Here is a 14,236-nt window from a genome sequence, read left to right as displayed (position 1 = left end):
CATTATCTCAGCTACAGCAGAGTCAGAACTGAGCTCTCCAGGGCCCATCCACTCCCCCCACAACCCCCCCGCCTCTGCCCCTGCCCTCATCCCTGGGCTGGGCGGTCTCTGACATGGGCCTCCCTGCACGACCTGGCTCCCTAACAAGGCTCTGAGCCCTCAAAGTTGTGTCCTGGGAGACCCAGAGACAGAGGACCTACTGGTCAAGGGATGCAGGTCTCCAGCCCTGCCAGGGAAGGGCTGAGATGGGCACAAGGAGGCACCTGGGGCCTGACGGGGGCAGGGGGATTTCACTTTATATCCCATTCCTAACACAGGTTTTGGGGGGGTGGGGGGCATCAAGGCAGCTCATTAGAGATACAAGAGATCTTAGAGGACACTTTGCGCTGTCTCTCATGGAGGTATCGCAAGAAAGGGTCACCCGGCCTCTTGGGTTCACATTCACTGTGAGGGCGCCATTGAGGGGAATGGCTGAAATTGCTATTGGTCACGCTGGTGAGGGTCACCGCCGTCACAGCTGCCGTTTACAGAGGACCTCCCCTGAGCCACTCACTTACCCTGGCATGCGTTCTCTAGTTTCTTCCCTTCTTTGCCTTCTCTGTCTCTCTCTCTTTAGGATGCAAGCCTGGCTCACTCCCATCCCCACACCCGCAGTGGCCAAGGGGGAGGGGGACAGAGACTTGATCTCAGCCCCTAAACCATTCCTCTACAGGGACTGCAGAGGGTGAAGCCCCCGTTCGGAGCTCACTCCACATGCTCAATAAACACTGAATGAACGAATCATCAGGGGATCTCCAGGGGCACCAGCTCCCCTGATTCCAATGAACGAAACAGGGGCCTGCCCCAGCCACTCAGGGCCACTGGGTAGGTCACTGGAGACCCTCTCCGAGGACACCTCAGGACTCACCTACCCGCATGGCGACAGACATGCAGGAAAACACAAGCCACAGAAACAGGGGTGGCCTTGTAACCCACCCACCCCCCAGCCAGGGCAGAACGCCGGGGCGGGACAGGTCCTTGGATGTCCTGGCACCTCCAGGACCCTGGCCATCTACGTCCTCCCGGCAGTGCTGACTGCAGACACAGCTGCTGGGGGACAGCAGCCCCGGGCCCACCACACAGCAGGAGGGGACGCAGGGTACCAGCGGTCCCCTGCTCTTCTGAGGTGAGGCAAAACCGCCACTTGGACACGGAGGCTGGAAAGGGCCTGAGAAATCACTGATGAGGTTCCCACGGTGACTACTCATCAGCAACAAACCACAACCTGCCACCTCACTCTCCCAATCAGGGCGATGGGGGGTTGGACACGATGGTCTCTAACGTGTCTCAGATCTGAGGGGATTGGAGGAGAAGCCATGAGCTCATCTCCCTTTGGCATCTTCACCCCGCTCCCCTCCCCTCCTCCGCAGCCCAGGACTCCAATTGGCTCCAATCAAGGAACAGGGGAGGGAAGGGCCAGCCCTCCCGTCTTGGTGCGTGAGTGGGGGACACGCGGGGCGGGGGGGGGGGGGATGAGAGGTGGATTTGGAGCAAATGGGCGCCTGCCCACCCTGCCCATCCACACCTCCGGGCTGCCCCAATGCCACGGGAAGTTCACCCAGAGTTTACAAACCTCCTTTGTCACAGAGCCCTGCATGGAGCCATCAATCACGCCCTTAATTTACCCGTGTCACTTTCCAGAGGAAAGCGGTCCTGCCAGCAGCCAGTGGCGCTTCCTCTCTCACCCACTTGATGAGGATTTCATCTAATTGGTCCACGTTAAATCACTCCCAGGAATGCAACGTACAATTACCGCAGCAGCGGCAGTGGCTGGCTGGCAGGGGGGACAGAGTGGGGCCCTCCCTGGCGGAGGCAGGACCGTCCATGGGGAGGCCTCCCTGGCTCTGGGCCCAGAGGTCTCTGGGAAACCTGGGGAACCCAGAGACAGCCTGTTGGCAAGGGGGGGGGTGGCTAGGCGGGGAATGTCAGTCACCGGCATCCCCCACCCTCTCCAGCCCTGGATGGCCAGGGGGGCAGGCGTCTCCCCCAGCCTCCATCCACCTCGTGGACACAGACGGGGTCCCACACTCTGTGTCTCTTCCCCTGGCCCTGCAGGAACAGAGATCCAGAGGGTTGCCGTAAGCCTTGCTCAGTACTGCCTGGCACGGACCCGCAAATGGAAAGGCAGGGGAGCACAGGCCATTCAGGGGCCTTAGCTGGGCCCACCACCCTTCCTCCCGCACATCCTTCTCCAAACACATCAAGCTTCGTGCAGGCTGGTTCCTCTGTCTTGGATGCTAGGCCCTGCTTCATCTTCCCAGTGACCTCCTGGCTGTCCTTCTGGGACCAGATCAAATACCTCTTACCCTAAGACGCACTTTCAAACTCCCTTGGGCAGCAGAAGTAAGCTCTCCCTCCTTCACCTGGCCTCCCATCGCCCCTAGCCCAGACCCCCGCGACCACCCTGTCATACTCTGCCACCCATATCCTCTGGCAGAAGAATGACTCTGACCATCCTGTGAGCTTCATGGGCACTGGGACCACATTTGTCACCCTTATAGTCCTGTCTGGCAGGCTTGGTACAGGGCTGGGGATCAGCAAATCTCTCCAGAATGAAAGAATGAATTACAAATGTCACTCGCCTTAATGCACGGCCACAAGCAATCCCCAGGCCAAGTCATACTCCCAAACGTGCCGAAGAGCTCTCCGGTCCTGTCACCCGGCTCAGGGGAGCTCAGTCTGGCTCATTCTGATACAACATCTATCAGGGGCCACCTGGGCACAGCGGCGCCAGAGCACGGAAAACCAGAAAAGAGCACCAGACCTACCACCTTCCCCATGAAGGGAGCACACCCAGACCTGGAGGCCCGGGGTGACTGTGCAAGGTACCCGACAGCCCCATGACCAGGAGTAGGGTCACCCCTGTAATCCCAGGGAGCAACCCCCAGCAAACCTCCAGGAAGCTGACCTTGCTGGCCCCATCAGAAGCCTGGGTGAGAGCAGGATGCCCAACTTCTGCTACCACCTCTCCCGCCCCACTCCGGAGGCTGCCGAGTGGCTGCTGGCACGTACCTTGCGCTTCTTGGCGCGCCCCTCGGCTTGCAGGGTGCGGGTGCAGCGCTGCACGCACTCGGAGAAGCTGAGGTTGCTGTGGTCAGCGCTGTAGTCGAGGTCCGCCAGCCGTGCCAGGGACAAGATGTAGTTACAGGCGATCCTCAGGATGGCCAGTTTGGACAGCTTCTGCCCGTAGGAGTAACACGGCACCTGGGGGTTGAGAAGGCGTCAGGAGGGGCTGCTGGCAGGGGGGTGGGGGGTGGTGGGGCTCTGGGCCCTGGCCAGGCAGACAGGGCCACTCACAATGATGTCCCACTGCCCTAGAGGAGACCCCCTGGGCAGCGAAGGTGGCCTGTCGACTCCCTCGACCCGTCTTTTATTTTCTGTTCTCAGCACCCACTGTGTGTCTGCACGCATCTCAACTCGTCCACTCACAATCTCCAGGAGGCATCCACGTTCCCACAGTTGCAGTGGAAGAAACAGAGGCTCATCTCACACCCACGGGGCAACAGGAATGAAGCATGTGAGGTCCCACGCTGACAGAGCTCTGTCCCCCACAGTCCCTAAGAGGGAGTCTCTCTGACAGAATTGACGCGCTTCCTCTTTCTTGGCTCTGATACTCCATCCACCCCCTCGCTCAGTCAGCGGACCTTGTTTTGTTAGACACTCGCGGGTCCCACTCTGAATAATAACTTGCTTCCTGACTTCAGAGAACTCACACTTGAGAGAGATGTTAGAGTCATAACAGAGTTAGGGACCCAGGACTCTGGGGGACGTACAGGAAGGAAAGTACCCGTGCTTAGCCAGGAGGGCCTTCCTTTTTCTTTTCTCTTTTTCTTTATGCCCTCTGGACTTGCAGGTGCTGCTGGGCAGGCAACAGGTGCATAATAAATATTTACAGTCACAACCAGACTTGACATGCTTGTCAGTGACTCATCGCCAAGCAGACGCTCACTAATTTGCACAGGAGTTTGTACGGGGTGAAGAGACAAAGCATCTAACTTTCTAACACTGTCCGCCAGTGCTGGAACCGCACAAGCAAAAAGCAACGAAGACTGTGCTGAGACACGGAAATGCCCCCACACCGTCCATCTGATGGGTGCTCTCTGACACAGCCTACCCCCTCTCTGATGTACAGCTCACCCAAATGGCTGGGCCGTGCCTACCCAGCCCCCAGGGCTCCGGTTTCCTCCTCTCTCTGGCATCCAGATGAAGACACAGCACCCACCCCTACCATCGACTCTGGGACCCATTAACTCCCATCCCGCAGAGTGGGCTGCCCCAGCACGAACACTCAACAAGTATTTGGTGAGTATCCCCCATATATCAGCCCGTCTTCTGGGCCAATGTTTCTCAACCAGGGATGATTCTATCCTTCGGGGACTGTAGGCGATATCTGCAGACATTCTTAATTGTCTGTACTGGGGAGTGGTGGAGGGAAGGTGGTACTGGCCCCTACAGTGCACAGGGTCCTGTAAGTTCCCCGCCACCAAGAACTGACCAGCCTGAATGGTCACTGATGCAGAGATGGAGAAAGCGTAGCTAAGAGAGTCCCCTCAGATGGGGACCCAAAATGCATGGTCCACTTTGTTCTCACGTTGTCCTGAAGCTCTCTCGGACCTTCACTTCCCAATCCTGAACTAGGGGGTGTGGGGAGGAGAGCCAGAGCAGGCCCTGCCCTTAAGAGTGTACTAATAGGGCGCCTGGGTGGCTCAGTGGATTAAGCCGCTGCCTTCAGCTCAGGTCATGGTCTCAGGGTCCTGGGATCGAGTCCTGCATTGGGCTCTCTGCTCAGCGGGGAGTCTGCTTCCTCCTCTCTCTCTCTGCCTGCCTCTCTGCCTACTTGTGATCTCTCTCTGTCAAATAAATAAATAAAATCTTAAAAAAAAAAAAAAAAAAGAGTGCACTAATAGTCCCCCAACCATCCTCAACTTCTGATTACTGTGACTCCTTTAACAGGCAGTCTCCCAGAGAGCTGAGGGGCAGAGGCCCATGTCTGCAGGGCCAGGCACAGATCTCGCCCCTAACAGACCCTCCAAAGGGTTTGTTGAATGAGAGAACGAATGAACAAATGGCCGGCCTACCTTCACATTCACCAGGGGGCTGCGGAATGTTGGGAAAGGTGTTCAAAACCCTTTCTTCTCCCAGAGGATGGAGATTCAGCTTTTCGGTGTAGAGCGGAAACCCACATACCTTGTGGCCATCTGGGCTCAACTCCCGACTCTAGCTGTCCAGGGCTAGCAGACCCCAGGCCACTGAGCTCGTCTTTCCATGGGCTGGCTTCCTCTCCATCTACTCACAGGACCGCACCCACCACCACAAGGCACACCGCAGAGAGTGAGCCCTGAGATAAGTCAGCGAGTCCTTAAGAGTGGGGCTGCATAAGGTCCCCGAGGCAGGGTTCTGGAGCAGGTGAGAAGCACGACAAGATACCTGCTTATCACCGCCCCCTCCCCACCAGCTGGGCTCCTGAAATGGCCCCCACACCAGAGGCAAGGTTTGCTGTCCCCTTTTAAAATCTTCCAGCAGCCACAGAGTCGCCACTCACTGGACTAGGAAACCGAAGGAGGGGCAGGCTGGTGATGGAGAGCATGCCGCCTCCTGTGCAGTGCCCACCCCCCCACCCACCCCCCAGTCCTGGCTGTGGCTCAAAACCCATCCAAGAAAAGCTGGCAGAACAATGCACTTTGCCTGTTCCCAACCAGAGTCCAGAGAATCCTGCTTTATCAGCCTGAACAAATAAACAAGGTCAGTGGGACAGAAAGGTTCCCTGGAGTCCTGGCACAGGGGAAAGGGGGTGTCTCAAGAGCCAACCCAGCACCCAGGAGGGAATGCCTACCTGCCAGAGGCCCTTGGGGACTGGGCATAGCTCTGTGACACAGGTCCCTCCTGGTGTTTTCACCCAGGGCCCACACTGGGAGTTACCTGGCTCATTGAGCCCTTGGCCCCTGAACAGATGGGCTTTCCTGCCAGTGGGCACCAGGGATCTTGGGAAGGATCTGAGCATGAGAATCCAGGGTCATTGCAGGATTACAGAGCAACAGAAGTGGCCAAGGCCAACCTAGGGGCTCCAGTCCAAGGTCTGGGCCGAGTTTTGTCACTCTGCCTCATTGCTTCTATCAAAATCCAGGTCTGACAAGGAAACCATCTATCGGGCTCTGGTGGTATATATGGCATCATAATAGCTATTTACAGGTAGTCTGTCCCATTTAAAACCTTCCCCCAAATAAAGACGGTTATCCCGTCTGCACGTGAAGATAAAGAGAGGTGGACATCCTGGGCCCCAGTTCACTGAACTGAGACCTGAAGCTATGCCAGGAGCTTGTCTGTCTAGTGGTCAAGGAAGGTTCATGGCCACTGATCTCCCTAGACTCCCTCCAGCATACGTGGCCACATGTAGGATGCCAAGGGCAACTTTTGGGTGGCTCCACCCTCCTCCTCATCCTCCTGCCCTGGGTGGGAGGTACTCTTCCGCTCACCCGGTTAATTCCAGACCCTCCTGGTACTCATTCCCTAGGATGCAGTCCTGTGCCCCCAGAAGCTCAGTTTGGAAGCACCCTGGCCTGGCCCAGCCCCCACAAAGTGAGAGTCTGGCAACAGGTCCTAGTTCTGGGAGGTGGAGAAGGGTGGAAGGAGCTAGTCTGAACCGCAGGCACTTCCAGCGACTTCGGGAGGTGCCTTCGGTTCTCTGGGCCTTTGTTTCCTCATCTGCAGAGTGGGAGCAGCAATGTCTGGGTACCCAGGCCACCCCTGGCTGCTTATGTGACCTACTAAGGGTATTTTTAATACAATGCCTACATTTATCTTTAAACGGCCCAGGGAGGTAGAAATGATCTTTTCCACTCTGCAGAGAAGCATCTGATGCCTTAGCTGGGCTCTTTCCTATTAGTTGGAAGCAACAGCTTGTGGATTTGGATCAGTCTTTATAGCCCTTGGGGGATAGGCAGCCCACCTTTCTGACCTGGAGTTGGAGAGTTCTGGACTGATGATCCCATGGGCCTTTAGCCTTTGGGCATGACCAGCCACCCCACCACCTGCAGAGGACCCCCTCAGCAGCCGTCTGCTCCACTAGTCAAACGACATAGAGCAAAGGAGGCAGCACGGTCATGCGTCTTCAATTCCTAACACTGCCCAACTTCTAGGAAAGTAAAGACTTGCCTTGTGCTCACCCCGTACCGTAAGGATTTTTAAGCTTCAGAGGACAAGGTGTAGGGATTGTCACAAGGTCCCCTATTACCCCCAGACATTCATCCCACCCATGCAAGCCAGACTCTCTCCTAGCTCCAGGAAACAGCAAAATGTAGGAAGGGCACCGTCTTGGGAGCTCAAGGACCCGGCTCTACCACTGGCCGTCCACTATAACCTCAGACAGTCTCGTGACCTTAAAGGATCTCAGCTTCCTTACCAACAAAATGACCAAAGTCCCCACGACCTGAGAAAGGGATGTGGGGAAGCAAACCCGGGCAGTTGCTACAGAGAAACAACGCCGAGAAGCTACCAGCCCATGCAGCAAAGTGCTCAAAGCCATCCCCTGCTTCAGATCCTGCCCAGGATGCCCTCCTGGAAGCCCGTCGGGACTCCTGGGTCTGCAGAGCTCCCACAGCACTGTGGGCACGACCCACTGCTGAGCGCCTGATTCTACTGGAACGTCTTCTCTAACCTCTCGTGTCGGCGTGAGGGCTGGCTTCCTGGAGTGAAACCCCTTGGTGCAGAGCTGTTCAAGGTCCTTGTCAAGTTCTACCGAAATAGGTTCTCTAAAATCCCTTTTCCACACAGCCATGAGGCTGGAACCCGAGAACCTGGGTCTTGGTATTTGCGAGCCACGGCCCCAGGGCCACACAGGCCTGGAAAGGAGACCATAAAGACACGTAACAACAGGCTCAGGTAGGGCACTTCCCCCAGTGCAATGAGGCTCAGTAACCAGCCACTGTGGTGAGTGGTCCTGAGGGGGCAGAGTGGACACCTCTTTCACCCCTCAACCATGTGGATGGAGTCCCCAAAGCAGGTCTGTCCCCATTCCCTGGGGAGGCACACACTAGCTGCTGTGGGGTCGTGGGCTCCTGGCAGGCTGTGAGGTCTGTGACTGAGGGAAGGGCAGGGTTGGTGGGCACCACCCCATCCCCCCTCATAGTCCATTGTGAGTTCCCTCTGTGAGGATCCCCCGGGAGACTCCAAGGGCAGCAGAGAAGGAGGCCCAGGCCCAGCTTGCTTGGCACCCCCTTCCTAAAGAGTCACCTCAGCAGGTCCTGAGGGCTCCTCACAGCCTCCTCCGGCCTCGGCCTTACAAGGCTGCCATTCCTCCTTCAAAGCTGAGGGGCTTCAAGTTTTGAGGGGAAGGAGGAAAGCTGCACACACACCAGATGTCCCAATGTGCCGTCCGGAGGCCAAAGCCAGGATGCTGGCCTCTCCCCTACCCCCCGCCGTCCCCCCCAGCAAGGCCAGACTTTCCTTTCGACCCCCTCCCACCTGGCCCTGGAGCAGCCCCGCACAAGGGCCAGGCCCAGCTGTGCACACATGGCCTTCACATGAGGCGGCAGGGAGGGCCCAACGCAGCTGGGCTGGTGGCATGTGCTGTGGCCTGACCATCTGCCCCACACATTCCCCCTCTCCACCAGACCAGAGGGCCTCTCCCCCACCTGCACTTCCGTGGCCAAGCAGCTCCCTCTCTTCCCTTCCCAGTTAGGAGCACAGTGGGTTGGACCAAACAGAAGGCTTCCTGGTGGGTGGGTGCTGAGGGTGGACAGCTGCGGGGCATTCAAGAGGCTGAGAAGCAGAGCTCTGGAAAGCCTGGGCTTTGGAGTGACTCACTGACTCTGATTTGAATCCAGGCTCGACAGTGACAGTGACACACAGCTATGCGGGCCCTGACGGCTCCAGGCCCAGGAGGCACAGCACACCCACATTCAGCAAATGATGGGATGAGGAGCCAGGCAGTACAGAACCCACAAGGCCCCGTGCACTAGCCGAAGGCTGCGAGACCTCGACGAATTTAGGTAAGCTTTCTGAACCTTAGTTTCACTATCTGTGAAATGGGGAGAGGATAATAATTACACCCATTGCATTAAATGAACTAACACACATAACACGCCCAACACGGCGCTCGCCACAAAACAAGTATCTGATAAACGGTAATTTCTATGATTGTTATTAAAATGATTACAGAATGTTTATTTCCACATTGCTCAAGGCCTTGCCTGGCACTGTGGACACTACGAATGCTCAAGGAATATTCATTCCTCCTACAGCCCCAATTCCATTCTTCCTTTGCTCTTTGCAAAGAAGCTATTGCGGGGGGTGGGGGTAAGACTTATGGTGATTTTCCAGCTTTAGCAACTGAAGCCCCAGAGAGGGAAAGTGACTTTTCCTGGTTAGGCAGAAAGGAGGCAACAGAGCCATGACTCAAACCCTGCCCTCTGGACTCCTTGCCCAGTGCTCTTTTAACCCCATCAGGAAGCTGCTCAGGGAAACAAAACCCTGGACCAGAGTTTCAATCCCAGAACTGATCTTGGTGCCATGATGGTCAAGCCTTCATTTCAGAATCGTCCTTCTGCTTTTCCATTCTCTGCTAAGGGCCCATTTCAAACAGTCAAACTTGAATCTAGATCCAGGGCTACACGTTGTCTGGATTGGGGTGTGTGAGCGTGTATGTGTGCACACACACGTGTACTCGCAAGTGCCTCTTAAACATGCGGGAAACAGAGGGGCAGAGGAGGAAGGAGCTCCTTCAGGACAGAGGATTTTCTCCATGGATGGGAGCTGTGGTTGGTGTGGCCTCAGCCCCCAGCTTGGAGATCACCAGTGCCCTACCTACATTTCCTTCCATGGCAGACAGCAGGCAGATGCCCACTCTGACCCAGCAGCTTTCCAGGGAAGGAACAGAATGAGCAAGGAGGAAAGAAACAGGGGCAGGCCCCTCTGTGGCCATGTGCTGTGTGTGCTCTTGGGCATGGGTAATGACCACGTGTACAGGCATAGGTACGTCCCCGAATCTGTCCTTTTTATGTCGAACTGCCCCACAGAAAGGGGAGAAGTGAAAGGAGACCAGGATTTAAATAATTTCCTCTCGGATCCAGTCATGGGTAAACCAGCTTCTGATTGTTAATAAACATGACAGATACAGAGGGCACTGTGGGACACCTTTGGCCAGACAGGCATTCCAGAAACTGCTGTCATCTTCCCTAACCCACTAGGTGATCTTGGACAAGTCTTCTTTCTTCTTTCTGTGGGCCTCAGTTTTCCATTCCATTAACTGGGGTGATTCAACCTGACGGGATGTTAAGATCAAGCAAGGTAGAATATGACTGAAAGAAGCAGAAACCACTGGGTAAATGAGATATTTAGTGGAGCTGACTACACAGAGACCAGGACACTTTCTCGGAAATGAAAGAGGCAGCCAGAGGGACAAAAGGGGCCCTGAACTGGCAGTCAGAGGACCTAGGTGTCAGCCTTACCTGGCTACCCACCAGCTGTGATGCTGTTGGCTTGTGGCCTCCCCAACCTTCCCTAGTTGCAAGGTAAGCTAGTGGAAAGGCATCTTTCTGCCTAGGCTGTCAGCCTTCCATCCTGGGCGTGGGTGGCCTGATGCTCTATAGGCTGCCCTCCCCAAGCATTCAGACACAGAGCTGTTGCCCAAGAGTAAGCCTGAATGTTCCACTTGGCCCACTGCCCAGGGTCCCAACCGGTATGGCTAGCCACCTCCCTGACCAAGCATCTTACCCAAACCCAAGCAAGACACTTTGGCCCAAGTCATAGAGTCTCTTTCCTCCCAGGAGCTCAACTCTCTTCCCATGGATGGACACATGCACCTGTCCATTCTGCCCACTGAAGGAAGAAGAAAGTGGGATCCAGAAAGAAGATCCAGTTTTCTAAAACGCTTTGTTGTTGGCTAAAGCCAGAGAGGTTGAGTAACTTTTCTGGAGTCACACAGGAAGTCAGCTGTAGAGTAAGCAAAAACCTGACCATCCAAACCTGTCACATCCACACCAATCCTTCCCCATTCCCTTTGGGGGGTGGAGGCAGTGGGCACCTACTACCTTCTTCTTAGATTTCCCATCTCTCTAAGAAAATGAGAAGTCTAGAACCCCAGGGCAGTCCCAGCCTTGTTTAAAATGTGATTGCAAAACCTGCCCCTCCCCATTGCGGGTAATTCTCAGATAAAAGTTCTTCTCCAACCCCCTAGAGGACGCTGTCTGGTGAGGGCAGCACCCACCAGCCCCGAACTGAGAAGCCCTGACCCACCACCGAACTAGTCTCTGAAGGTCCCCCAATCCACCGGTCTTGTCAGTAGACCCTGCTGCTTCAGGGGAGAATCCCCTGGGAAGGCTCTCACCAGCCAGCTCCTGAGGCTGACCCTGGGGAGGGGATGTAGGCTTGTAACCCAGATCCTTAAGGATACCAGGGGATGGGCTGCAGATCCCCCAAAGCAGCCTGGGTGTAGGGGCATCCTTCTGGGAGGTAGAGGCTGAAGGGGGGCTGGCAAAACCAGGGCCACCCATCTGCAGCATCTTAGGCCTCCCCAAACCCAGACCACGCTAAATGCCTGAAGACGAAGTGTACCCCCCGGCCCACCGCTTCCTCGCTGAAGACAAGATTCCCACATTCCCTCTCGCCACTCCTCACCGAACGAACCCAAGGGACTCAGGAAGACAAATACTTGTTGCCATAAAAGTGAACTATGAGGGCTAAAGTCAGACGCGCAGAAGGGTCGCGCCGGGGGTTGGCGGGAGAACTTGGTCGTGCCTGGGCCAGAGATCTCAACCCTTTGCCCCTACTTTGCACCCTAAGATCGGTACCAAAGCTGTGGCGAAGGTTACTGCCCTAGGAGGGCTCAAACCCGTCTGGACTCTTGGGCCGACCGGGCGGGAACAACTTGCTCTTCGCACACACCCTCATCCTCCCTAAAATCTCCCCACCACTCACCCACCCACTCCAGCAACCGTGCCCCGGCTCAGTGAGGGTGTGCGGCTGGGAGCCGGTACCTGCTTCCTGAGCGCCTCGAAGGCTGCACTGATCGTGTGCACCCGCGTCCGCTCCCTGGCGTTCGCTAGGAGCCTCCGGGTCTGCTGCAGGGCTTTGATCTCCGAGGCAGCGGTGGTCGCTTCGCCCGGCCGTTTCCTAGGCGACGCGGAGGAATCCGGGTGGTTATTGTAAATTACGTGTGAAATTGACGAGTAAGAACTTTCCCCGGGGCGCGTGGGGGGCGCGGGGCGCACGGAAGACTCCGGGGGCGCAGGGGGCGCTGATGGCGTGGGGCGTGCAGGCGGTGCGCACAACAAGATACGGGGACGAAGGCCGGGCTCCCGGAAAGGTTGCGCCTCGGGACCCCCGGGTACTTGGCCCTGGGGTGCCGGAGGCGGCGGCGGCGGCGGCGACGTGGGGAGACCAGGCCCCACTGCGCCCAGGGCGAAGCCGCGCTTCCGCGCGTCGGAGACCTCCGGCGCCCGAGCGCCCCGGCGCTCCCCAGCCGGGTCCGCTCCCCCACCTGAGGGAACAGCCGGCGCCAGCTGGGCTGGCACCGGGGCCGCGACCGGCTGCAGCCTCTGGGTCCTGTCGCGCAGCCCGTTGGTGGCGGTGGCGCCGTGCTCCGGCGCTTCCAAGTCCAATCGGAAAGTTTTATAGCCGTTCGCGCGCCTCGCCGGCTCCTTGCCTTTCCGCTTGAGCTTCTTGAGGCCGTTCAGTTCCTTCACGCACACGGTCTTCCACGGCCCGTCCTCGAGAACCGGGATGTGCTTCATGGCGCGGGCAGCGCGCGAGGCAGGGGCGTGGGGCTGCCCGGGCCGCGCGCCCGCCGCGCTCGCTCTGCACGCTGCGCGCCGGCTCTGCCCGGGCGGCCGCCGCGCTCAGCGCCTGGGAGTCTCGGGCTCTCCCCCCTGCTCGCGCCGCCCTCCTCCCTCCCTTTCTCCCCCTCGCCCGGGGCAGCTGCGCCGCCGGCTCCGCGAAGCCGCCGGGCTGTCCGTTCCCGGAGCGCTCAGAGTGTCATCTGAAGTCGCTGCCGCCTTGCCAGCATTTCTGGAGAACGCCCGCTGCGCTCCATCTGTGTTTGTTTAGCCTCAGTTTACACAGAAGCCCAGTTCGCGAGATCAGTCAGCGCCGCCGCCCGGAGAGGAGGCAGCTCCCGCCGCCGCCGCCTCCCCAGCCCCGGCCGCCCGAGCCGCGAGCGCCTTTAAAGAAACAGGAAGCATTTTTCAAAACAGCTGGGCTGCCGGCCGCCTCCTTTGTCCGCGTCCTCTCTACCTCCCCCCACCCCCATCCCTTCTGTCCAGAACCTGCCTCCTCTGACTCTCCCTCCCCGCCCCTCCTCAAGTCCGGGGCGCTTCTCTTTTCCCCAGAGGACCGTCCGCTCCCCCGCAGAACTACCCCGAGCACGTGGCTTTCTGGGCCCTTCGGCCCTTCCCCTGATCCGAGCGGGGCCTTCTCTACCCAGCCTAGCTGACCTCTGAGGAACCTTCTGCACCCAGCACCTCCCCGTCCCAAATGACCAACTGAGAAAAAACAAAAACAAAAAATGGATCAGGGACTTCTGCGAGGGGGAAGATGAGGGGGCCTGCTGGGGGAAGGGAAAGGCCCTGAGTTGCCCTGACCCTCACTGCCACAGCTCCACAACCCCACCCACTGGTCACTTGCTGGAGCAGGGAGGCCGGAAGCAGAAGGCCTAGGCTCTAGGGAAACTGAGGCTCAGAAAAGGCATGTGTTTCCCCACTCACACTGCGAGTCAGAGAGGCTGGGGAGGATAGACACTTTGGATTCAGGTAGACCTGGCATCCCTGAGATTCTGAAGGCACCTCACCCCAGGCCACCTGCTAAGCCCAGATTTGCTCATCTATGAAATGAGAAGTGTGCAGAGCATAGCGCCCAAGTCCCAGGCTTGCTGCTGTGAGCAACTAAACCCCGGGGCACACAAGGGGTGCTGGTCAAATGACGGCTCTGCTTATGAATGTTACTAATAACAGGGACAGAGTAGCTCCTAGAGGCAGATTTCCTGGGTTCAACCCCAGCTCTGCCACTTACAAACTGAGTGATCTTGGACAAGTCACTTCACCTCTCTGTGCCTCCCTTTTCTCAGCTGTAAAAGGGAGGTAACAATTGAACCTTCCCCTGGAGGGGGGTGGAAATTGAGAGTATGTGTGCCAGCGCTCAGAGCCAGGCCTGGTGCTAAGGGAGAGCTTTGCACATGCCCACTAGCACGGGCAGGGAGCAGAGGTTC

General features: G+C 57.5%; 1 protein-coding gene across 2 annotated transcripts in view; it reads right to left on the bottom strand.

Annotated features, from left to right (window-relative positions):
• The window catches only part of ATOH8 (atonal bHLH transcription factor 8), a 33,242-nt gene extending 19,974 nt beyond the window's left edge, over positions 1-13,268 (bottom strand). The window contains exons 1-2 of one of the 2 annotated variants that reach the window (XM_059188270.1): positions 12,012-13,251; positions 3,052-3,243 (exon numbers count right to left, since the gene is read on the bottom strand). In XM_059188270.1, coding sequence (XP_059044253.1) covers positions 3,052-3,243; positions 12,012-12,767 — 948 coding nt within the window. In that variant the 5' untranslated portion in view covers positions 12,768-13,251. Of the gene's footprint in view, positions 1-3,051; positions 3,244-8,540; positions 10,298-12,011 lie in introns of those variants that run through there. The other variant, XM_059188271.1, reaches the window with a different exon arrangement.
• Positions 13,269-14,236: the final 968 nt, after the last annotated feature.

Source organism: Mustela lutreola, chromosome 9 (assembly GCF_030435805.1).
Source record: "Mustela lutreola isolate mMusLut2 chromosome 9, mMusLut2.pri, whole genome shotgun sequence".
NCBI classification, from domain to species: domain Eukaryota; kingdom Metazoa; phylum Chordata; class Mammalia; order Carnivora; family Mustelidae; genus Mustela; species Mustela lutreola.
The sequence above is the reverse complement of the archived record's forward strand: the minus strand, read 5'-3'. Positions and strand labels throughout refer to the sequence as shown.